Source organism: Peromyscus californicus, unplaced genomic scaffold (genome assembly GCF_007827085.1).
Source record: "Peromyscus californicus insignis strain IS unplaced genomic scaffold, ASM782708v3 Scaffold_20__1_contigs__length_68692818, whole genome shotgun sequence".
Taxonomy (NCBI): Eukaryota; Metazoa; Chordata; class Mammalia; order Rodentia; family Cricetidae; genus Peromyscus; species Peromyscus californicus.
Window position 1 is genome coordinate 46,852,491 of NW_026294503.1, and position 25,333 is coordinate 46,877,823.

The 25,333-nt window shown below is 48.3% G+C and overlaps 3 protein-coding genes across 3 annotated transcripts; all 3 read left to right on the top strand.

Moving 5' to 3' along the window:
* The first annotated feature begins 575 nt into the window (after positions 1 to 575).
* LOC128116821 (high mobility group protein B1-like) lies at positions 576 to 1,228 on the top strand. The gene has a single exon (XM_052748427.1). The coding sequence runs from the start codon at positions 576 to 578 to the stop codon at positions 1,221 to 1,223; it is 648 nt and encodes a 215-aa protein (XP_052604387.1). The 3' UTR covers positions 1,224 to 1,228.
* Positions 1,229 to 11,386: 10,158 nt separating this feature from the next.
* Positions 11,387 to 16,119, top strand: LOC128116818 (cytochrome P450 2D3-like). Its single transcript, XM_052748420.1, has 9 exons — positions 11,387 to 11,934; positions 12,740 to 12,911; positions 13,170 to 13,322; positions 13,401 to 13,561; positions 14,221 to 14,397; positions 14,558 to 14,699; positions 14,920 to 15,107; positions 15,472 to 15,613; positions 15,714 to 16,119. Exons 1-9 carry the CDS (start codon positions 11,746 to 11,748, stop codon positions 15,890 to 15,892), a joined length of 1,503 nt encoding a protein of 500 aa, XP_052604380.1. The 5' UTR covers positions 11,387 to 11,745; the 3' UTR covers positions 15,893 to 16,119.
* A 5,142-nt stretch (positions 16,120 to 21,261) lies between these two features.
* On the top strand, positions 21,262 to 21,724 carry LOC128116824 (NADH dehydrogenase [ubiquinone] 1 beta subcomplex subunit 11, mitochondrial-like). Its single transcript, XM_052748430.1, has one exon. The coding sequence runs from the start codon at positions 21,269 to 21,271 to the stop codon at positions 21,722 to 21,724; it is 456 nt and encodes a 151-aa protein (XP_052604390.1). The 5' UTR covers positions 21,262 to 21,268.
* The last annotated feature ends 3,609 nt before the right edge of the window (positions 21,725 to 25,333 follow it).

A 25,333-nucleotide genomic window follows, 5' to 3' on the forward strand; every position in this document is an offset into this window, starting at 1 on the left:
GGGTCTGGCAATCAAGGGGTGGAAAGGGGAGTATTTCCACTTGTTAGCACCCCTAGTGACCCACTAGGAAATTTTTGCTTCCTGTTCCTGTGACCTTAAGTTCTGCTGGCCTAGAAGTTTTGGTTCCAGAGTGGGTAGTGCTCCTGCCAGGAGCCACAACAAACATTCCATTGAACTGGATCCTTAGGACCATGGGCTTAACTGAATTAACTTTAGAGTGAACAAGTTTAACTAAAGCATTCAGGATGGAAGACCTTATGAGGAGCAGGAGGAAAAGAAGGACCAGTTGTCCTGCTAAGGCGTGAGCAAGGTGGTTAGCCAAGGGGACCAACCGAAGGGATACAGGTACCAGTTGCCAGCGTAGCTCCTCTGTTCCTTCCTATCCAACAGGTTTTGCTTTAGTTTTGCTAAGGTGTCTAGGATTATTTCAGAATGATTGGCATAAAAACAACAGGTTTCGCCCCGCTCTCACGGCCGTTGCAGTACATTGAGCTCCACAGTGCCAGCGCCAAAGCAAGCGAGAGCCGGACAGGCACTGGGCGACTCTGTGCCTCGCGGAGGAAAATCAACTAAACATGGGCAAAGGAGATCCTAAGAAGCCAAGAGGCAAAATGTCCTCATATGCGTTCTTTGTGCAAACTTGCCGGGAGGAACACAAGAAGCAGCACCCGGATGCTTCTGTCAACTTCTCAGAGTTCTCGAAGAAGTGCTCAGGAAGGTGGAAGACCATGTCTACTAAAGAAAAGGGGAAATCTGAAGACATGGCAAAGGCTGACAAGGCTCGTTATGAGAGAGAAATGAAAACCTACATCCCCCGCCCCCAAGGGGAGACCAAAAAGAAGTTCAAGGACCCCAGTGCACCCAAGAGGCCTCCTTCGGCCTTCTTCTTGTTCTCTTCTGAGTATCGCCCCAAAATCAAAGGAGAGCACCCCGGCTTGTCCATCGGGGACGTGGCGAAGAAGCTGGGGGAGATATGGAACAACACCGCTGCGGACGACAAGCAGCCCTACGAGAAGAAGGCTGCCGAGCTGAAGGAGAAGCACGAGAAGGATATCGCTGCCTACAGAGCTAAAGGAAAACCCGATGCGGCGAAGAAGGGGGTCGTCAAGGCTGAAAAGAGCAAGAAAAAGAAGGAAGAGGAAGATGAGGAGGAGGATGAAGAGGATGAGGAAGAGGAGGAAGAAGAGGAAGACGAAGATGAAGAAGATGATGATGATGAATAAGTTGGTTCTAGCGCATTTTTTTCTTGTCTATAAAGCATTTAACCCCCCTGTACACAACTCACTCCTTTTAAAGAAAAAAATTGAAATGTAAGGCTGTGTAAGATTTGTTTTTAAACTGTACAGTGTCTTTTTTTGTATAGTTACACTACCGAATGTGTCTTCAGATAGCCCTGTGCTGGTGGTGTTTTCAATAGCCACTAACTTTGCCTGGTACAGTCTGGGGGTTGTAAATTGGCATGGAAATTTAAAGCAGGTTCTTCTTTTTTTTTAAGATTTATTTATTTATTATTATTATGTACACAGCATGTATGACTGCAGGTCAGAAGAAGGCACCTTATTCACAGGATTCTTCTTTTTTTTTTTTTTTTTTTGGTTTTTTTTTTGGTTTTTCGAGACAGGGTTTCTCTGTGTAGCTTTGCGCCTTTCCTGGAACTCACTTGGTAGTCCAGGCTGGCCTCGAACTCACAGAGATCCGCCTGGCTCTGCCTCCTGAGTGCTGGGATTAAAGGCGTGCGCCACCACCGCCCGGCCTCACAGGATTCTTCTTAACTCTCAGAGTATAAATTGCCTGATGCTTTAAATTAAGTTGCTATTGCTTGAGGCTTTAGTCCACCTCATTTATCAGCTCCATTCTCCCAGGTCCCACTGCCTTTAGAGCTGTAAACAGTAATCTACACTGTCCCTTCACCTGGATCAGCTAATCAGATGCTTCTGATAGATACCCCATTGCCCAGCCTTTGACTAGCCTTTCAGCCTTCCAGGGCTTTATGATTTTATTATTTGTTTCCAACCTTCTAAGTTTTGTCTTCTTTCTTTTTTTTTTTTTTATATCATACAGACTTTTTTTTTGAACATTAAAAACAGGTTATAATTCAAAAGTGCAGGGTTATTTGAAACTGGAAAATATTTTCTCTGTTAAAAATACTAAAAATGATAACATTTCCCAGTAAGCCCTTTTAAGTCAAATAATAACTGAATTATGCATATAAATATTGGTTAGATTCTGGGATACAGAAGAAACCTATCTTCATCTGTTCAGAGAGCTATGTTTTACTTAAGTTGTGTAAGTGAGATTCCTATTCATCTTCCCCTTCACTGTTTGATTTACGGCAGACATTTTTCTATAGTGAATCCATAATCTAAAAGATTTTAGCCTCCCCTCCTGAAAGTACAGTAGCTTTGAAAGAGCCAGTGCCTGAGGGAACAGAGTCCCCTCAGGCTGCAGCCCTTGTGGACAGACTGCTGCTGATAACAGCAGAGTTGCAGTCTCTGACTAGGACAGACATTGCTTAAGGGACAGCCACTGTAGATAATAAAAAAACAGTTACAACAATTGGTGTCTAACAGGTGGTAGAACCACATGGAAGGTGCAGTCAAGCCATTAAGATTGACTAGAATTTGGTCTCCTGGATGGAAAATCCCATGGTTAATCACCCACCTCTATTCTAGGGCACTCCAGGTCAAAATGGCACAGCTGGCTTGTCTTAGCTTCTATTGAATTGCCTGCTTGTGCAAACCTCTCCAGATAACTGCTTATCTTGGCTGCTGTTAAACTGCTTTCTTGCACAAAACCTCCCCTCGAGCTTCTGAGCAAGATAGCAGGATGTGGGTTTTGCTTTTAAAAGCCCCATGTTCTGAGGCAGAGGCAGGCAGATCTCTGTGAGTTCGAGGCCAGCCTGGTCTACAAAGTGAGTTCCAGGAAAGGCGCAAAACTACACAGAGAAACCTTGTCTCAAAAAAAAAAAAAAAAAGCCCCATGTTCTAAATGCATGGGTCTACACTTGTGTCCCGAATACCTGAGTATAGTCCCAGTCAGCTGAAATAAAGACTTTCAGTTGTCTATAGACTGTGTCTGAGTGGTCATATCTGGTGGGCTTCCTGTAACAACACTATGCATGCACACACATATACATACATATATACTTATGCATATATGCACACAGATTAATAATAATGAAATCAATTTAAAAGCTACTAAAGGAAAGAAGCTTCCAGTGCTCTCTGTGGCTATCATAGATGTTGAATGGGATCCCAATGCTCCTGAACATCATAGGGTATCTTGGCAAAGACTTGCCAGAGCACAATGTACTTATGGGTTCACAGGATAACCTGTTGCCTGAGCACAGAATGACCCAGAATCCTGCCCAGCCATCCTGAGACCTGACTCATGCCTTCCTGGCTAAGGTGGACAAGGTGACAGTTGTGATTGTAGTGCTGGGTAAGGACAGGCAGGACAGAGCCTGTGTGTCACACAGTAGCCCAATATCTGGACTTCCTGGAGACAGTGGAAGGTTATTGTGGGCTTCTACCCATGACCCTCTCAGCCCACCCTCTCTACCTGGCCCAGATCAAGGAGAATCCTGAAGCTGCTTCAGTGATGAGAACCTGCACATGAAGGTGGCTGACCTGTTCACTGCAGGGAAGGGGAGCACCTCCACCACACTGGCCTGGGCCCTGCTGCTCATGGTCCTGCATCTGGCTGTGCAGTGTGAGTCTGGCTGGGGCTGAGAGGGAGGAAAGGTAAAGACACATTCTCTGAGATGACTTGAGACACTTGTGGCTCCCAGCAGTAGCTTGACCCAAGATCCAGCAAGAGTGATGGCCATCCTTCTCAGATGGATCCTGCCCCATCACAGAGGTAGGAGAGGATCATGGGAGAGTCTTTCGGGTCTTCTTCACTGAGGAGCTGTGTCCCACCAGACCACATCCAACAGAATGTTGATGATGTCAGAGGGCAGGTGTGGCATCCAGAGATAGCAGACCAGGTCAGCATGCCATTGACCATAATGTCATTCACAAGATAAAGTGATTTGGGGACTTGTCCTACTGAATTTTATACACAACATCCTATGACAATAAAGTACAGGGCTTCCTCATCCAAAAGGTTTGCATGGGCACCTTTATCCCTGGATTACCACTAGGCAAACAAGGATGGGAAAGACCATCTGTTAGGTTGAATGTTATCGGTCTCCATAAACTCATAGAGAGGGGCACTATAAGGAGATATGGCTTTGTTGGAGAAAGTATGGCCTTGTTGGAGGAAGTGTGTCATCTTGGAGGCGGGATTTGAGGTCTTATATATGCTCAGTGTCTCAGTTCACTTCCTGTTGCCTGTGGATCAGGATGGAGAACTCTCATCTCCATTTCTAGCACCACGTCTGCATACACACCACCATGTCCCAACAACAATGATAATGGACTAAACCTCTGAAACTGTAAGCCACCCATTAAATGTTTTCCTTTTAAGAGACATGGGCCAGGTGGTGGTGACACACACCTTTAATCCCAGCACTCGGGAGGCAGAGGCAGGCAGATCTCTGTGAGTTCGAGGCCAGCCTGGTCTATAGAGTGAGAACCAGGACAGGCACCAAAACTACACTGAGAAACCCTGTCTTGGAAAAAAAAAAACAAAGCAAAGCAAAGCAAAACAAACCAAAACAAACCCACCACAGTAGAGAAATGGCATGTCACAATGCCCACGTCCTCCCCTCCTCTCACCTCTTCATATAGGCAGTGTGTACTATTCAGCCTTGATTGTCAACTTGACACAACCTAGAATCATCTGAAAGGAAACTCCAGGTAAGGAATTTCCTAGATCCGGTTGGTCTGTGCACATGTCAGGAGGGAGTTGTCCTGCCTATTTAACTGACACAGCAGGACCCGGCCCACTGTGGGTGGCACCAACCCTTAGGCAGAGGTTCTTGGGCTGTCGAAGAAAGCTAACGAAGCATGAGTCTGCAAGTGAGTCAGCAAGCCACATTCCACCATGGTTTCTGTTTCAATTTCCGGCTTGAGTGCCTGGCCTGACTTCCCTCAGTGATGGACTGTGTCCTGAAAGTGTAAGCAAAATAAGAGCGCCACTCTCTCGAGTTGTTTGGTGACAGTGTCTTATGGCAGCAACAGAAAGGGAAGAGAATTTGGTGCATCACCTCCCTTCATTCCACAAGCAGAGTGTACGGCACAAAGGTATCTTGAGGCCTCGTTCAGAAACTCCCATTGCGTCTGTCATCCCCATCGCTCTATTGAGGCCATTGAGTTCTCACCACCCTAATACAGCACGTTAGTATAGTTGTGTGTGCATGGGAAGAGCCACAGTATGCTGTATAGTTCGGATGTATCAGCCATTTTAGAGTGGTCTCGGAACTCAGTGCCAAGGAAAGGGGGGTGGGGGACTACTACCGCCCCATGTTTTCTTTGCCCACTCATCTGTCAGTGGACACTTGTGAGCCGTAGAGCTGTGAGCATGGATGGCTGGTGACCCTTTTGGGAACCTCCTTTTCATTCTGTATGTGTCCTCAGAGGGGAACTCCTGGGTGGTGGCATCCTTAGTGGTTTGGTTGAGGAATTACTGTACAGTTGCCCTCGGTGCCGTTTGTACCAGTTGACATTCCTGTGAAGGATGCCCAAGGCTCCGCCAGCTCCATCTCCTGGTAGCCTGTGTTTCCTAGGGCTGTTTTGACAGAAACCACACTAATGAGTCTGAAGTGTCTCAGTGTGGTTGTGACCTCATTGTCCTAATAATGAGTGACACCGGGCATTGTTTATGTGCTTTGGGGCGGTTTGCCTGTTTGCTTTGCAGAAATGTCTACGCAAGCTTTTGGCTCATTTTTTGCTTTAGATATCTGATATATGTGTGGTTATTAGATTTTGTTGGTTGGTTTGTTTTCTGGGTATGACCGTCTAGTCAGACCTGTGGGCTGTCATTAGCTTCTCCCTCTCATGGATTGTCTCTCCTCCCCCCTTTTGACAGTGACCATCTTAAAGAACACTTATGTTCTATTTAGGTGGGTGTAGGTGTGTGCCACGTGTGCACGTGGAGGTAAGAGAGGGTTGGCTCTACAGGAAGGTGTTGGGACTCTCCCTCCACCATGTGGCTTCAAGAGATCAGACTCAGATTGTGGAGCTGGGTCGCAGGCATTTTACCCACTAATCCATGTCACCGGCCAGGCAGTGGCTTGTCATGAGACACAAAGTTTTTAACTATTAAAATTTTGTCTTCAGTTCTTTGATGTTTGTGCCTCTGGTGTCCTAGCCAAGTGACTGCCGACAACTCACTGTACTGAAGCTTCTGTCCCAGCATCTTTACAGGTGAACTCACTCCTTCAGGTCTTTGATCCATTTACACTTCCTTTTTGTGTGTAGTATTAGCTCCTGGGAGTTGCATTCTTGTGCACGTGGTTATCGGGTTTCCCAGGGCCGTTCCACACTGTCTTCTGTATGGAACGCTGTTAGGGCTCATCATTGCCCCTCTAGATTACACCAGGGGCTGAGTTCTGGAAAGTACATTAGACAATTTCCTCAGGCAAATCACAAAGCCTTACCAATTCAAACTTCAATGGTGGAAGGAAGAGCACGCTGCTCCGAGGCTACCAAGCAGTGCCACAGAGAATGGTAACACAGTGACATGTGTCCAGTGGGGCTGGGTGACAGAAAGTTCAGCACCATTATAATCTTACCATACTGTGTCCATACATGTGTGTGGCCTCTCACTGAAAGGCACTTACGGGTCACATGACTGTCCCTGGGGACTGATTTCTAGGTGGTCTCCTTTGGGGTATAGCTTCTTGGCATAATAATACCATGATTAGGTTCATATACATAATCCAGAGATCAGTGTGACAGGCTTTTTTGACTGTATTGTATCCAAAGTGGTGCAATCCCAGCAGTAACTAAGCCTCATGTTTTTACTCTTGTTTGACTTGTGTTTTGTTTGCTGAAACGATGTCTTACTAGGTAACCCAGGCTGTTCTGGGTAATCTCAGACTTCCTAATTCAGAACCCTAAATGCTGAGATCACAAGAACGTATCACACACTCAGTGCATACTCCAGGTTTTGAATGTTGTCTTCTTGGCCTGCCCATGGGATTAGGAACCTCTGGCAATGGCAGCTGAGAACGAGTTTTAGCTCTCGGTTGGCCCCAGTGTCTCAAGAATGACTCTCCAAGGCTCTGTCACACGCCATGGTGCAGTGATGTAGGTCAGAGTGTGGAATGCATTGTGGCTTATGCAGTGGGTATTCTGGGATTGAGTCCTATCATAAGCCAGAGCCGAGTCCTGTTTAAAACAGGCAATGTAGTCTGGTGGTGGTGGCACCCGCCTTTAATCCCATCATGGAGGCAGAGGCAGGCAGATCTCTGAGTTTGAGGCCAGCCTGGTCTACAGAGCAAGTTCCAGGACAGCCAGCGCTACACAGAGAAACCCTGCCTCAAAAAACCAAACCAAGGGGCTGGAGAGATGGCTCAGAGGTTAAGAGCACTGGCTGTTCTTGCAGAGGACCTGAGTTCAATTCCCAGCACCCACATGGCAGCTCACAACCATCTGTAGTGAGATCTGATGCCCTCTTCTGGCCTGCAGGGATACATGCAGGCAGAATACTGTATACATAATGAATAAATAAATCTTAAAAAAAAAAAAAAAAGAAAAGAAAAGAAAAAAAAAAAAAAACCAAACCAAACCAAACCAAATAAGCAAACAAACAACGAAAAAAGAAATGTGAGTTTTCCACATGTGTGTGTGTGTGTGTGTGTGTGTGTGTGTGTGTGTGTGTGTGTGTGTATTCATGTACATGCATAGAAACATGCATGTAGAAGTCAGTGGTTAATGTCAGGCATTTTCTTCAATCACTATCCATCTTGCTTTTAGATACTGGGCTACTTTCTGAACCTGGTTCTCACCAATGTGACTACACTACCTGGGTCCCAAACCCCAAGGTGCAGTTAGATTACAGGCATGAGCTACTGCTGGATTCTTGAGATCTGAACTCAGGTCCTCATGTTCCTGTAGCAAGTTGTTTACCAATTAAACCATCTCTCCATCCTTATACCTCATCATTCTTTGAAGAGGTTTGGCAGCATTTGTGGTCTCAATATTCCATACAAATTTTAGGAATTTTGGAATCTGATAGGATTTGCATTGAATGATGAGATCCCATTGAGTAACAGATCTTTCCCCAGAACTTCCAACCCATGAACAATAAAGCAAGCCTTCCTGTTTTAACGTTCTCTTTAAAATTTTACTTCTTCAATGCATGCCATCTACATCAGTTTGTCACTTCTGATGGTTTTTATAGTTTACTGTACAAACATTTTATTCATTGCATGTGTGTGTGTACATGTTTGTGTGTGTGAGACCACTTCAGAGGGGAACAAATGCACATGTATGCACATCCTCATTTTGTGTGGAAGCCAGAGATCGAAGTTGAATGTCCTCTTCAATTCTTCTCCACCTTGTTTGTTGAGACAATGTCTCAGTCAACTTGGAGCCCACTCATGAGCTAGACTGGCTGGCCAGCAACTGAGCACCTCCTTTTTCTGCCTCCCTAGCACTGGGATTGAAGAAGTGGTTGGCGAGTCCAGATCTCCGGAATGAATGCATGTCCTCATGCTTAACTGCAAGTGCCACCCTGTGAGAGCCACTGCCCTGCCCTCAAATACTGGCTTTTTTTGATGCTGTTTTATATATAATACTGCTTGTCATTCAGTTCTCACATGGTTCCAGATGCTTCATTGTTAGATGAAGAAAGAACAAGTGGTTTTCTTGTGTTGACTTTGTATCTTTGCTGAATTTGTTTGATGTTCTCATACTGTATTGTGAAACCTCCCTGTTTCCTACATGCACAATTATACAATCTATGATCAATGATCAATGGGACACATCATCTCAAGTGAGCTGTGGCCTTGTGTTTCACAGACAAGCTCACACTTCTGCTACACTCAGAACCAAGAGCCTCCACTGTGCCCACCATATTCCATTTGAGCTCAGGTTCTCAGGAGACTGATGACCTTGCCCCAGCTGCATAGGAAACAGTGACACCTGGAACCTGTTTCAGTGACTGCTTGGCTGTGCCCCCCACCCCACCCCCTTGAACTCTGTTCTTTGTTACCAGAAGTCATGAGCCTATCTTGGTTCCAGAACAGTTTCAGCCCACTGACAACTACTTCTACAACTTGGTAAGTTGAAATTGGGATTAGTTCAGTGTGATGATCTAGCTCAGCATTTCCTTAGTTTTCATTGTGGGAAAAACAGCACTCACCCAGGAATTAATATGAGGTGGATTCTCAAAATTGTACATATGTCATCTGAAGCGTAGGTTCTGTGGTTTGTAATTCTATACGTAACATCCCATAACATCATGAGGAGTGAAGGAACTATCTGGGTATGAAAACTTAATCAACCCCAACCAACCCGGGGCCTTCCTTTGCCCAAACCAAGCATTCCCAAAGCAACACTTCAAAGTCACAGTCACCCCAGGGAGTCACATCACTCTTCCCAAGCTGACTGGCTTTGCACTTCCCACCAAGACTAGGGAAAGAAAGCAGGGACCCAGAATGGCTCTTGGACTCACTGGTGGTCTTCACTTTAATGAACCCAGACAGTTGACGCCAGCAAAAGAAAATGGCAGGCAGGACAGAAACCAGGAGAGACATTCCTGGGTCCTTTCTATCTGTCCTCCTCCAGTGGAGTCCAAAGGACAGTGATCAAGTATCTGTTGACATGTGTGCAGAGAATTGTGAACTGGGAGCACCCCTGAACCCTGATGACTAGAGACTCAGTTTCAGCTTGCTCTTGTAGACATGGTACACTTGTGCAGCTGACATGAATACCAAGACCCCAGTGCCCCTGGAAGTCACATTGATCCAGACAGGACACATTTGTTCACATGGCTGAGGAGGCACGGATGGAGGATGAAAGGAGGCAAATATTGGTAGCAGGCAGATGTTTACCAGAGCATTCAGGTCATCTCCCAAGAGCTGGTGACAGACCAAGGACATTACAACACACAGTGTATGATATCCATCACCTGCTCGGTGCACTTAGATCATAGGGGCTCACTTAACAGGAAGCAGTAATCAGGACTGAGTTGGTCCATGCCACACTGCACACCTGTACCCAGTCAGCACCAATGCTACTCTTTCATGATGTCATACATGACACACAGAACAGAGGAGGAGACTTGAAGAGAGGCAGAATGTGGGACAACTAACATCCAGGTTTAGCCATCAGGCCTCAGAAGCTGCCCTGGGAGGGTCCTGGGACAAACCAAAAGGAAGCCACCAGCCTGAGCCAATCAATGACCAGAGCACAGTTGTCTCTGTCCCCCCACTTCTGACCATGACCCATGCTGCTGTCCTGACTCCCATTCATGGCTCCATTCAGGTCAAGTTTGAGCTAGAGAAGGACCCTTGTCTGTGCCCAAAACTAGGGTGCCATATTATCCTAACTGGGTAGGGCAGGGCCAAGAGCTATGGACAAGAACAGGAAGCAGACTTGGGGGCTTCAGGTCAGCAACAAGCATGGAGTCCCCAACAGGCCCTGATGACACAGACATGAGCAGAGAAGGAGGTGGCAGGGGCAGCAGAGAGGAGGAGACCCAGGGTCTGGTCCTTGCTGAGGTGCTGCATGGTGTGGACTCTTATCTCCTCTCACTCAGCTCCTGTCTCCCTTCTGCCACACTGGAGGGGGCAGCAGAGAGCTCCCACCTGGATTTCACTGGGATTCTGAGCCTTTGGTCTTCAGAGGTCTGGACCCCCAGCAAGGACAGGGACTACACATTCCCTGACAATATGGAGTGATGAGCTGACATGTGCAGTGTGCCCAGCAGATCCCAGGACACAGGTGACATTTGTTGGAAGGCTCAGGAGTCATCTTCACATTCTCCTCATGGCTGCTCATCCTAACCACAGTCTCTGGCACGAGGAGGACACTGCTTACTTATCTCCATATTGAAGACTGTTGGGGGAGAGATTGACCCACCAAGAAACAAAGGATGAATAACGGAAAGAGATCACCATGGGAAAAGTTCCTGGCCCAATTTAGTGGCCTCCCCAGGATTCTCAGTCCATTTCTCGGCTCTCTCAGCTCGGATCTGAGAAATCTCCAAGTGTGTCTTGCACTCCTGATCAACTGAGTGACCGTAGACATGGACTGAACAATACACAGGCTCCAGCAGCCTTCGCCACTGTCCCCTACTGTCCCCCACTCACCCACAGGGGTCCAGCTGCCTTCACCAACTGCCCTATTCACCCACAGGGGCTCCAGCTGCCTCCCCACAACTGCAGGAGACACCCACACACTGCTCACACACCCATGGAAACCATTGACTGGTAGTGACAGTTGGCCCCTCATGTCTTGACAACAAAGTATTCCGTGAAGCTTCTGTGAGGTCTTATTCCTCTCTGAGGCAATATCCTCAAGCTCTCAAAGCTTTGCATGTGGGGCACACCAAATGTTCTATTACATGTCATCATGATACACCCTGAAGCAGGGATCCACTGGACATCTGCCCACTATGCACAGCCCAGCAGAACTGCTATGTTCAGCTCTTGGGAGGGGCTAAACATCTCTGGCCCCTCCTTACACTTGGCTTGACAAATCACAGAAACTTGCGACAAAGGACAAAGGGCACCATTGGCAATCTGTTATAAGGTGGCAGGTTCCAAGCTGTTGGGATTTCCTAATCCCAGGAGGCTGTTGTGAGTGTTGGACATTGTTTGCCTGGAAGCCTGGGCAGCAGTGGACAGACATGGAGCTGCTGACTGGGTATGGCCTGGGGTCTGTGGCCATATTCACAGTCCTCTTTATATTACTGGTGGATCTGATGCACCGGCGCCAGCGCTGGACTTCACGCTACCCACCAGGCCCTGTGCCCTTGCCTGTGCTGGGAAACATGCTGCAGGTGGATTTCAACAACATGCCCTACAGCTTGTACAAGGTGAGGGAGTCCGTGGGAGACAGTAACCGAGGTTACAGTGTCTGTGGCACCACATACTGGGGGTGGAACCACGGGTTATACAGGGAGCTGGGTCCCCAGGATGGGACAGGCTTAACAGTTTCCAGGTGGCAGTCACTGGCAGAATTGAGGACCCTCGGAACGCTCTGGGGTAAAAGCTTTTGGGAATAAAGTCTAGGGGGTAAGTCAGAGTGTGACAGCAGAGTTCAGTTCTGGTTAGACATGGCAGCAGTCATGAAGACCCCACGTCCCTTATGATCCTGTCACAGATGAGGTCTTAGTGTGGAGCAAGATTGGGGTTCAGCATGTCTGTCAGGAGACCAGTGGAGAGAGGGGCTGTGGCTGCTTGAATCTCTTGCTGCTGTGTGGTCTCTGGCCTCATTCCCCATCTCAAGGAACCAGTTACTTCATGAGTTATGAGATGCTGAGGGGCCCCAGGACAGTTTCTTGTCTCTGGCAAGGTCACATCTGGGTGACCAAATCTACTGAGTCCTTTGCTGAACCTAAAAGGTGAGATGCCCCAGACACAGGGCATCAGATCTCAGACTGGGGATGGAGCTCAGTAGAATATTTGCCCAATATATGTGAAGACCGAGGTTCATTAACAAGCAACACACACACACACACACACACACACACACACACACACACACACACACACACACACACACACAGATAGAGAGACAGAGATAGAGACAGAGAGACTACACCAATGTTTATGCAGTGAGCCTAGTTCTAGGCTCTTCTGGGAACTCCACTTCCTAAGTGCTCTGTCCCTCTCTTTCAGCTTCGACAATGCTATGGTGACATATTCAGCCTGCAGATGGCCTGGAAGCCTGTGGTTGTGGTCAATGGACTGAAGGCAGTTCGGGAAGTGCTGGTGAACTGTGGAGAGGACACCGCTGACCGACCCCCAATGCCCATCTTTCAACACACGTACTATGGTCCCAAAGCTAAAGGCAAAGTGCTGTGTGGGGGCAGAGATGGATCAGAGCCAGACCTGGGGGAAAGTGAGCAGAGGAAGGACATGATACAGGGGGTAATGCAGTGAAGCAGTTCAAAGGCTTCTGAAATCCACCATAGAGTCAACTTAGCATGCTGGAGTGGGCTGGAGATGGTCTGGGGGTGAAGGTGCGAGGTTATGGGTGATAAAGATCCCAGAGGAGCAGAGGACAGCAGAGCCAGGCGTCCTTGGTTACACAAACATGTGTCTACAGGTGTGGCGTTTGCACCTTATGGGCCGGAGTGGCGAGAGCAGCGGCGATTCTCTGTGTCCACCATGCGCAACTTTGGCCTGGGCAAGAAATCCCTGGAGCAGTGGGTGACAGACGAGGCTGGTCACCTCTGTGATACCCTTGCCGACCAGGCTGGTGGGTGATGGGTGAGGGATGCAGATGGGCACAGAAGAAATGAGCTGTACAGTGACTCACTTGCTGTTTCATTCCCAGGACAGCCCCTCAATCCCAGTCACCTCCTGAACAAAGCTGTGTGCAATGTGATCACGTCCCTCATTTATGCCCAGCGCTTTGAGTATGGAGACCCTCAGTTCACCAAGCTGCTAAAAATGTTGGAAGAAAACATGGGAGAGAACACTGGCTTGTTTCCTGAGGTAGGAGGTTCAGGGCAGCCCACAGAGCCACATCTATGCTGTCCATCCTCCCTGAGGAAGCTGTGTGCCAAGGCCATGGGAGAGGCCTTGTGGGAGTCCACTGCAGGAGGAAAGGCCTGGACCTTGACAAACCTCTGATGAGGGGAGTGGAGGGAGTGGACAAGGTCAGAGTTTCTAGAAAGGAAGAGAACCTGTGTCCTCTGTCTACATGGAAGCCACACAAGCCTGTGGTGTCCAGGGTAGAATATTCGTTCTGTTCACCCTGGGCTGTAAGAGCCTAAAGGCTGGAACAGAGGAGGAGGCAGGTGATGGGTGGGAACAAACAGGCCCTGTGTCCATTGTGGAAGAGGCTAGAATCTGAGACTGGTTGAGATCAACATTGATCCGAAGTGTCCAGGTCAAGAGATGGCCAGTGGGTGAAGGAGCTCACCAAGCAAGCATAGTACTTGAGTTCGAATCCTGGAAGCCACGTAGTAAGGAGAGAACTGACCGGAGGTGTTCCCCTGACCTCAACATCATTGTCATGGCAACAGTACTCCTCACATCATGCATACACAACCAAACATTGAAATAATGATAACTATATTAGACATCCTAGTTATTAACACATTACATTAAAAAGCAGCAGGAACACCAAGCACATTCCTCGGCTCTCACAGGTTCTGAACACGTTCCCAATTCTCTTACGCATCCCGGGGCTGGCTGACAAAGTCTTCCCTGGGCAAAAGACCTTCTTGGCCATGGTGGATAACTTGGTGAATGAGCGCAGGAGGACCCGGGACCCTGCCCAGCCACCCCGAGACCTGACTGATGCCTTCCTGGCAGAGGTGGAGAAGGTCAGCGCCTACGGGATGTGGTGTCCGGGGCACTGTGAGGTCCAAGAGGGTGAACCTGGAAATAACCCAGTGACCCCAAGTGTGGCCTCTGGAGACAAGGGGAGGGTATTGTGGGGCTTTTCCCTCTCTACTCTGACTCCACCATCTCTGTCTGGCCCAGGCCAAGGGGAAACCTGAGAGCAGCTTCAATGATGCAAATCTACTTTTGGTTGTCTCTGACTTGTTTGGTGCTGGGATGGTGACCTCTTCGATCACACTGGCCTGGGCCCTGCTGCTCATGATCCTGCACCCGGATGTGCAGCGTGAGTCTTGCTGGGGCTGGGAAGAAAGAAGAGGGAGGGGAGAGGCACCCTCCTTAAGACTTCTTGGGACACTTGGGGTTCCCAGCACTGACTGGACCCAGACTCCAACAAGGATGATGGCCATCTTTCTCCCATGAACCCAGCCCTTAACACAGAAGTAGTAGAGGGTTAAGGGGCATCTTCCTGGGAGTCCTTAACTGGGGGAATGCTGTTTCTGTAGGCCGAGTCCACCAGGAGATCGATGAGGTCATAGGGCAAGGGCGGAGTCCAGAGATGGCAGACCAGGCCCGCATGCCCTACACCAATGCTGTCATTCATGAGGTCCAGCGATTTGCAGATATTGTCCCAGTGAATTTGCCACACATGACCTCTCGTGACATTGAAGTACAGGGCTTCCTCATCCCCAAGGTATGCATGGCCCTTGTACCGCAGCATGGCCACTAGCAAACAAGGGCATGAAAGCCCAAGACCACTGCATCCTGGATTTCCACATGGTGATGAAACCAACCTGGGTGTGAGCACAGGACAGCCATTGAGCAGGATTTTTCAGGGAAGTGGGATGTCCAATTGAATAAGCCACAGGGGATTTTAGGAAGCACTGCACATGGGGACAGGTCTTGGTTTGGGACACCTTCTATGAGTAGTGAAGGGGCTAAGATACTCTGGGAAACAGGTCCAGTGTGTGCAGGAAGAGGTTGTGCATGTGAACTTGGTGACCAGGGTCATGTCAGCCATGTCTCAGTCCATGTTCACACCATGTGCCTCCCACCAGGGAACGACCCTCATCCCCAACCTGTCCTCCGTGCTGAAGGATGAGACTGTCTGGGAGAAGCCCCTCCAGTTCCACCCTGAACACTTCCTGGATGCCCAGGGCCGCTTTGTGAAGCATGAGGCCTTCATGCCATTCTCAGCAGGTCCTGGGGGGTACCTGGTTCCATGTCTCTTCCCAAGGGGCCTTGGAGGGTGGAGCATCCATCAGGCCCCAGACTGACTGAGCCCCTCTCCCACCCACAGGCCGCAGAGCATGCCTGGGGGAACCTCTGGCCCGCATGGAGCTCTTCCTCTTCTTCACCTGCCTCCTGCAGCGCTTTAGCTTCTTGGTGCCTGATGGACAGCCCCGGCCCAGTGACCATGGGGTCTTCATGTTGCTGTCATCCCCCTCCCCCTACGAGCTCTGTGCAGTCTCTCGCTAGCAGGACACAGATTCTAGTCCAGCCCCTAGCTCACTCTGATCTTCCCACAATAAACCAGTTTTATGGCTGCCACTTGCTTTCTCATTTAAACTCTCACCCTGTCTGCATCTGGTCCTCAGAGAACTGTCCACCATCACCCCTCACCCTGCACCTGAGCCTTCCTAATGGTCACCTTGAATGCTAGGAGAAAGGGTTGAGCTCACCCTAGTGCAAAGGCACAGCCTGCAGATTCAGCACCTGGGACCCTGACACAGAGAATGGCAAGTTTGGGGCTAGCCTGGGTTATAAAGCAAGGTTCAGGACTGCCAGAGTCCATGCTGAGGATCATGGCCTCACGAACAGAGAGCCGGGGGCGGGGGGGGGGGGGGGAGAGGAAACTGAATGGGAAGAAGGGAAAGCAGGAGAGGAGGATGGGAGGGAAGAGAGGAAGGAAGGAGAGTGCTGGTGTGCAGGAGTGGTGGCTGACCCTTTCTCTCCAGAAAGACACAGCAGCGCTGACTGAGGAGGTGACAAACTGCAGGCAGGGGCAGGACTCCAGGGGTCCAGGGACAGGTGTCATGAGCCTGACAGGACCCACACTGCTCCTGTCTGGTGACAGAGATGCAGGAGTTCCCCGAGACCCTGAGGTGCATGAGCGCCTGGAAAGGCCCCAGAGCTGGGAAGGCTGCTGTCCCCACAGAGGTGACTGCAGAGAGAGGACAGGGAAGAAAAGCAGCAGCAGGGAAAGGGACAGCAGAACTCAGGGGGTTGGGCACACCTCCAGCTGTCTGTCACATGTGTCAGAGGGTTCTTGGGATAATTTGTTTTTCACCTGCAATACGTAAACCATTTAATCATGTAAAGGATATGGAAAACATGCTGTTTTTTTTTTTTTACTGTTTGTTTTGTATTCATTGTAATCATTCACTTGAAAAACAGATTGTAACCATGCTGTGGGATGTCCTGTATGCTGTGAATATATGTTACTATGATTGATTGATAAATAAAATGCTGATTGGCCAGTAGCCGGGCAGGAAGGATAGTGTAGGCGGGACAAGGGGAGAGGAGAGGGTGGGGTGGAAGAAGGCTGAGGAGGAGGAGATGCTGCCAGCCGCCAGGAGGAGAAGCATGATGTAAGATACCAGGAAGCCACGAGCCACGTGGCAACTTACAGATTAATAGAAATGGGTTCATTTAAGATATACAAACAGATATCAAGCCAGGCGGCGGTGGCGCTCACCTTTGATCCCAGCACTTGGGAGGCAGAGCCAGGTGGATCTCTGAATTCGAGGCCAGCCTGGTCTACAGAGGGAGATCCAGAACAGGTACCAAAACTACACAGAGAAACCCTGTCTCAAAATACCAAAAAAAAAAAAAAAAAAAAAAAAAAAAAGAACAGATAGCAAGAAGCCTGCCATGGCCTTACAGTCTCTGTGTGTTTAATTGGGCCTGAGCAGCTACAGGAGCCGGGTGGACACAGGAATATTTCAGTTACATAACCACACTGTAATTTTTATATTGCCTGAAAGATTTTCCTAGGGTATATAAGTTGTTTTGTTCTTTTTTCTTTGTTTTTTTCGAGAAAGGGTTTCTCTGTGTAGTTTTGGTGCCTGTCCTGGATCTCGTTCTGTAGCCCAGGCTGGCCTCAAACTCACAGAGATCCACCTGCTTCTGCCTCCCGAGTGCTGGGATTAAAGGTGTGTGCCACCTCCGGCGGGGTATATAAGTTGTAAGGGAAAAAATAGAGATAGAGAGAGTTAAAATGGGTTAGAAGGAACTAAGTGAAACATCAAGAATAAAGATAGAGGCCAGACAGTGGTGGCGCAAGCCTGTAATCCCAGCACTCGGGAGGCAGAGGCAGGTGGATCTCTGTGAGTTCGAGGCCAGCCTGGTCTACAGAGCTAGTCCAGGACAAGTTCCAAAACTACAGAGAAACCTTGTCTCGAAAAACTAAAAAAAAAAAAAGAATAAAGATAGAGTTAGAAGGAAAACATCAAGAACGAGAGAAGGAAATCACCAGGAAAATAAACAATAGAGAATGCGAAAGAAGAATAAAGAAAAGGTCTGAAGGAAACCAACAAGAGAGTGTGTGAGTGTCTTTTTTCCTAACCGCTCAGATAGAAAAATCTTAGTACATGCCGACACTGAGCCCTGGGCTGTCTGGAGGTCGGTCCCCCAGGCAGCAATACCAGCCTTACCATTCTATTTCTCATGGTGTTGGGAATTGACCCCCAGGCCTTATGCATGCTCAGCCAGCATGCTCCAGTGTGCCACAGCAGTGTTCATCCTCTCCATTTGCAGAGTACAGCTCAGGGGTATCAAGTCATCCCCACCACCACAATCCCTCCTCCGATCGCTTTATCTGCTAAAACTGAAGCTCTGCACCCCGGGACAGTAGCTCCCTATTCTCTCCTCTGCCCAGCCCCCGCACCCATCACTCTGCCTTCTATTTCTACGATTTGACTAGTGCAATCAAGCACCGTCTGCCTGTGACTGACTTAAGTCTTCAAGGCTCCTTCGTGTTCAGCAGGCATCACACTAGCTCTTTTAAGCTGAACAATCGTCCACTGTACTAATTAACACTGTAGGAGTGCTCACCCAGAACTCACTTGTCTTTCTCTGGTGTCAATTACAGTAGATAACCACGGTCCAAAAACATTGCCTGGAAAATTCCAGAAATGAGTAATTCTCAGATTTGGAATTGTGTGCTGTTTAGAGGAGTCTCCCTAAATCTATTGTATTCTTTCCTTGTCTCACTCATATTGGACACATAGGGGTGTCTTTGCCCATATATGCATGTCATTAGGGATGTTATAGGGGTCTGTGTTATCAGATCTGTGTCTGCAATGGTGCAGCCTTTATGCTTAAGTAGGAAGGCGATGCTGTCCTAACACTATGCGGTATCACAGTCCTTGTGTTTAGGGAGGAAGGTGACGGTGTCCTAACGCTATGTCGCAACATCCATGTTCTTCCCCTCAGTGCAGCTCATCCTTAGGCCTTGCATCATGCTGTGGCCTTGCATGTAGTATTGTGTGCAGTACAGTGAGAGATGAGAGAAGGGTTCCACATTCAAAGAACTTTTACTGTAGTGTTTTGTTATATTATTAACTTCTTGTTGGGCTTGATTTTTGTAAAATATACAGCACATGTATGTATGCATGGAAAAAAGACTCTATCTTATGATTGGATTCTATGGGCTAGTGGAGGCATCCACTGTGGATCTTGGAATGTAGTCCTTTTTTAGTTTTTCAAGACAGGGTTTCTTTGTGTAGCTTTGAAGCCTGTCTTGGAACTCCCTCTGTGGACAAGACTGGCCTGAATTTCACAGAGATCCGCCTGCCTCTGCCTCCTGAGTGCTGGGATTAAAGACGTGTGCCACCACCACCCAACATGTAGTCCATTTTTTTTAATCTAGTCATCAGTCAATGGACACTTGTGATACTTTCTTCTGCCATTGAGAATGATGCTGCCATTGTCGTGGGCTTATAATTATCTCCTTGAGCTTTGTTACAATTCTGTGGGTGTTGTATGCATGTGTATGCACACAAACAGACCAGGGGTCGATAGCAGCTCTCTATAGTCTCCTCCACCTTATTTTATTTAAATTTAATATTTATTTTATTTTAAGTGTAGGAGTGTTTTGCCTGCATGTATGTCTGTGCGCCACAGGTGGGCTTGGTGCCCCAGAAGAGGGCATTGAATCCCCTGGATCAGATGGTTGTGAGTTACAGTGTGGGTGCTGGGAGTTGAACCCAGGTCCTCTGCAAGAGCAGCAAGTTCTCTTAACCACCAAGCCAACTCTACAGCCCCTTCACCTTAGTTTTTTGAGGTGGCACGCCTTCTTGATGAACCTGGAATTCTTCATTTCAACTAGACTGGCAGGTTCCAGAGCTCCTGGGATACACATGTCCCTGCCCACCAGCCCTGGGGTTACAGGTGCATGACTCGCTCTTACATAGGTCCTGGGGTCCTGTAAGATTGTATAAATGGTCCATTTACCCTTAAAATTGTCTCAAGTTTACTTAAGTTTACCAGATCATAAGCAAGCAAGAGGCACCAGTTACCTGCTGCAATTGCTGCCTGCTTGCCTAGGCACTTTGAATTTATCTTGAGGTGGGGAATTATAGACATTCTGCTATGTGACTGAGCCCATGAGTCATGCATGGCTCTTGAGCTCCAGGATGTGCATGACAGAAGGGTCTGTGTCCTTGAAATTCAGAACCAAAACTAAGCATAAACTTAACAAATAAAATGTGGGAACTTTGGGGTGGGCATTTTACCAGACAATGTGTTAGACTGTACCACCCCAGGTACCCAGCCAATGGGGCGACAGAGGGATGGGTGATTAGGACTATAAAAACAGCCGGGCGGTGGTGGCGCGCGCCTTTAATCTCAGCACTCGGGAGGCAGAGGCAGTCGGATCTCTGTGAGTTCGAGGCCAGCCTGGGCTACCAAGTGAGTTCCAGGAAAGGCGCAAAGCTACACAGAGAAACCCTGTCTTGAAAAACCAAAAAAAACAAAAACAAAAACAAAACAAAACAAAACAATTGTTTGGAACCTAATTGGCTTGCCCACCATTTTGTCTGAGCTGGTGCCTGACCCTGCAAGATTGTTGAATAAATCGTGCTGCTTTCAGAATTCTGAGTCTCTAGTATTCATTATTAAGAAGTGTGTGTGTGTGTGTGTGTGTGTGTGTGTGTATGTGTGTGTTCCATTCCCCACCTTACCTTTTCTTTCTTTCTTTCTTCCTTTGGTCCCCAAACAGTCTTTCCCCCGCTGGGAACTGTGGAACCAGTAAGACCAGACCTCAACTGGGCAGGGAAGGAAACTCCATCTTGACTAAGAATCAGAGAAGTCAGAGGTAAACTCCAAAAGTTAGGAGACTATAGACGTACAGAAAAGGGGTGGAAGGACAGAACGATCAACGGTGGTGGTGCCGACGTCTTCCCCGAGAGTGGAGGTTTGCTGGGAATTTGGGTCCTGCCTCTCAGGTGACGGAGGCTGTTCCCAGGGAGGGAACAGGGCCTTGCAAATGTCAGCCACGCACTCTACCCTAGCCTTTGTTCACAGTTCCTTTCAGCGACTGCCGTGACAATCGTTGACGGTCAGGGCATTAGGTGCGTCATTTAATGAGCAGTTAGAACTGCTACCAAAGTCTTGGAGGATGTCAGTGCTCTGTTGATATCAATCAGGGAAAGCTGTTCTCCATCACATCCGTTCCCCCCCGCCCCAAACCCATTCTCTACCCCACCCCCCTTCCACGCAAGGAATGGATTCTGCCTCGGGCCATAGAAACAGGGCATCCACCCGTTATTTCCTCCTTGGTACCCGCCCACGCCACCCCCCACCCCACCCCCCACCCCACCCCCCACCCCCACCCCCACCTCTGCAGCTGTCATGGCGGCCTGGCGGTTAAGGTCGTGCGTTCGCAGCCTTTCGGCGATTCGAGGGCTCCAGGCTTCCCACCTTTGCTGGAAATCGAGCTCTTCTAGGGCTGTGACTGCTCGGCCGGCTGTGGCGGAAAAGAAGAAGACGAGAGAACCGACCATGGAGTGGATGGAGGACCCAGACCCCGAGGACGAAAACCTCTACGCGACGAACCCATACTACCATGGTTATGACGACGACCCCGTGGTGGACGACTGGAATATGCAAGCCGTCTTCTTCTTTGGTTTTTCCATCGCCCTGGTCTTAGGCACCACCTTTGTGGCTTATGCGCCCGACTACAAGATGGCCGAGTGGACCCACCGGGAAGCTGAGATGCTCGTGAAACACCGAGAAGCCAGTGGCCTCCCCATCATGGAATCCAACTGTTTTGACCCCAGCAAGATCCAGCTGCCGAACGATGACTGATGAATTACTGAGTGAGACGTAAGAAGCACTACCTTGTCCCAACCCCCTGCCTGACTTTCTGCTCACTCCCCAGAGCACCTATCAAAGGGATTGAAAGGAAAAAAAAAAAGTGTGTTCCAGCTAGGTCTGTCAATTATTTGGCCAAGGGACCACACCTCAGGAAGCCTGACTCACCCAAAACTATGCTAAAGAGATGGGAGGAATAATTTATCTCCTTAATGAGACAATGAACTTTCCTTCCCAGAAACCCTTTCCTGGATCTCCTGTGGGGCCTCTACTTGTGGTCTGCACACTTTCCTGAGTCCCAGCTTACAAAAAGCATAGCCCTTTCTTCCCTCCTTTTCTTTGAGTACTTGCCAGTGCCTGGGCATTTTCCCTTGATGTTCTGGGCTCTCTTGTTCTTCCTTCGTGTCTCCCCCTCCCTGCTTCAGTCACGGAGCGGCTCCGTCAACCTCTATTACTAACCTTCATGCCTAAATCAAAAGGCATGGCTTTCTCTTCTCGGTCTTTCTTCTGGCATCTGCCAGGATTTTCAGGTTGCTTGCCCTGCTATTTTTCTTTTAAACTCTAATAAAACTGTTCTTAAGGTTCTCTCTGAGTCCATTTTTAGCTTAGTTTTGTAAGGTTGACTTTAAATTATGTGTATACTTGTGTCTGTGTGTGGGTATATGTGAGTGCAGATGCGAGGGAGACCAGAAGCCTCAGATCCTCTGGAGCTGGAGTTGGGAACTGAACCTGGGTCTTCTACAAGAGCTGTATATTGGGCCATCTCTCTAGCCCTGTTCTTTTATCAATAAACCCAAAGAGGAGGCCCTAATTTCCCTGGTAGCAGAATTACTATTTAGGTAGAGGTCATCTGGCAGCCACTCAGGCAGCAGCAGTCTTAGACCCAACAACTTTGGCCAGGACTTCTGACCTATAGATGTCTCATTCGCAAGGAGAAACGGGACTGGATGGGGTAGAAATGTAGCTAGGTCAGCTATCTTCAGAAATACTCAAGGTGCTGAACGTGGTGGTGCATGCCTTTAATCCCAGCACTCGGAGGCCAAGGTGGGTGGGTCTCAGTGAGTTCAAGGTCAGCCTGGTCTACATAGTGAGTTCCAGGATTTTGCCCCCCCATATATCTATATCTATATCTATATCTATATCTATATCTATATCTATATCTATATCTATCTATCTATCTATCTATCTATCTATCTATCTATCTATCTATCTATCTATCTATCAACAAGACAGGAAATGTGCTAGACTGAATAGCCCAGAATGGAGTCTGGCAAATGGAAGACTCAGTTTTATTTCTAAGCTCTGTGGCAGTTCTTTACTAAACAAACATGTCAGTTACTATTACAGATATTGGGAGCAATACAGGCCACAAAACAGTGGTCCCATCCTGTAACTACCACAGGGCCTCAACGCACATGCTCAGCTAATGAAGTACATTTCCAACCCCACAGGCAACCAGCATGTGTTCAGAATCATCTCTATGGAAGGCATGGTCTAACTCTCCACTGTACTTCCTGCTGGGTGCAGACAGATCTCTTAGATTTGGTACCACAGAGCTCAAGGCTTTTCAAGGACCCATTTGCTTTAGTGCCTGTGGGGAAAGGGGGTTGGGGATGTGAGGGCTAAAGTTATGTTTTAAGTTTTTTGTTTGTTTGTTTGTTTTTTCTGAGACAGGGTTTCTCTGTGTAGCTCTGGCTGTCCTGAAACTCACTCTATAGACCAGGCTGGCCTCAATCTCAGAGATCCACTGGCCTCTGCCTCCCTCAGTGCTGGGATTAAAGGTGTGTGTTAGGTTGGGGGTTTCGGGACAAAAAGATCCCCACTCACCCCCACTCCAGCCAGAAGCCAGGGCTTGCAGAAGTCCACAAATGGGACGAAGAGATTCCTGCCATAAGCCCTCACTTTCAAAAGCCCAAGCAGCCGGGTGGTGGTGGCGCATGCCTTTAATTCCAACACTCGGGAGGCAGAGGCAGGTGGATCTCTGTGGGTTCGAGGCCACCCTGGTCTACAGAGTGATTTCCAGGACAGTCAGGGCTACACAGAGAAACCCTGTCTGGAAAACAAACAAACAAACAAAAAAAAAAAAAAAAAGAAAGGAAGGAAGGAAGAAAGTGGTAGTGGTAGTGGTTTTATGGTCTTCTTCTTGCCCCGGGGTTAAAAGCATCTGCCCAGTTTTAAGTCTCCAATCCCTCCAACTGATGCTGGCTCCCTCCAGGAAGAATTCCTAGGTGTAAGAAGTGTTTTGTTTTTTCTAGAAAAGGTAACAAACATTCTACAACTCTCTCAACTCTTTTTTTTTTTTTTTTTTTGGTTTTTCGAGACAGGGTTTCTCTGTGTAGTTTTTGGTGCCTGTCCTGGATTTCGCTCTGTAGCCCAGGCTGGCCTCGAAATCACAGAGATCCGCTTGGCTCTGCCCCTCGAGTGCTGGGATTAAAGGCTTGCACCCCTGCCACCACCACCCAGCCTTCTTAAAAACTTAGCATTTTAGGCATCTGTACTGGCCTGCCCTCAGGGTCCTGACAGGATAGACCTCAGCTGCAGCCACTAAGAGCACCCCTGTGCGCATTCGCTACTTTTCCTTATACAAGGGGGGCCTTGCCCACCTCTCATCACCTTTCTCTTTATCTTTCTTCTTCATCCCCAGGGACTGGTCCTTGCTCTCTTCTCTGCCCCTTCTCTCTCCCCTTCCCCTCCATAAACCTCCTAGTGGACCCTGTTGTATGGTGTGACTCCTTCCCGCCATTTTTAAAATACAACACCCACCCGGTAAAATTTTGTTCTCTTGATCTTCCTTCTGCCCCACTTTAGCCTACAAGCATTTACAGTGCTTCATGGCCTAGATACAGACCCCTTGGCCCTTCCTTCCTTCACACTGATTATTTTAAAACTAGCCAATCAAGAAAGGCTGTGAGGTCATTACCACAGCCAATGGGAAAAGACAGTCTCTACCTCTTGTAGAATAGGGATCAAGTGTACCTGTGGCCCGGTGTACTTGCTGGGTAAATTGGTTCTGGAGCGCCCTTTAAACAAAAGGAAATTGGCTTGCCAACCTGCTTTCACTTTATTCATGGTTTTTTTTTTTTTTTTTTTTTTTTTTTTTGTGTGTGTGTGTGTGTGTGTGTGTGTGTGTGTGTGTGTTTTGAGATAGGGTTTCTTTCTTGCTCTGGCTGTCTTAGAACTTGCTCTGTAGACCAGGCTGGCCTTGGACTCAGAAATCTCCCTGCCTCTGTCTCCCAAGCACTGGGACTAAAGGTGTGTGCCACCACTGCCCAGTAGATTTATTTATTTAGTGTAAATGGGTATTTCATCTGCATGTGTATCTATACACCAGAAGAGAGCATTGGATCCTATGGGACTACCGTTATAGACAGTTGTGAGCTGCCATGTGAATGCTGGGAACTGAACCCAGAACTTCTGGAAGAGCATTCAGTGCTCTTAACCACTGAGCCATCTCTCCAGTCCCGTGTATGTGCACAGGGTCTCTCCGTGTAGCCTTGGCTGTCCTGGAATTTGCTTTGTAGACCAGGCTGGCCTCAAACTCACAGAGATCGCTTGCCTCCGAAGTGCTGGGATTAAAGGCATGCACCATCACTGCCTGGCCCT

Bases quoted from the DNA above. Each gene is read 5' to 3' on its own strand.
- LOC128116818 (XM_052748420.1), top strand. From the start codon at position 11,746: ATGGAGCTGCTGACTGGGTATGGCCTGGGGTCTGTGGCCATATTCACA. The intron at 14,700-14,919 runs GTGAGTCTTGCT...CTGTTTCTGTAG, and splicing joins CCTGCACCCGGATGTGCAGC to GCCGAGTCCACCAGGAGATC. The intron at 15,614-15,713 runs GTCCTGGGGGGT...TCCCACCCACAG, and splicing joins CTTCATGCCATTCTCAGCAG to GCCGCAGAGCATGCCTGGGG.
- LOC128116821 (XM_052748427.1), top strand. From the start codon at position 576: ATGGGCAAAGGAGATCCTAAGAAGCCAAGAGGCAAAATGTCCTCATAT.
- LOC128116824 (XM_052748430.1), top strand. From the start codon at position 21,269: ATGGCGGCCTGGCGGTTAAGGTCGTGCGTTCGCAGCCTTTCGGCGATT.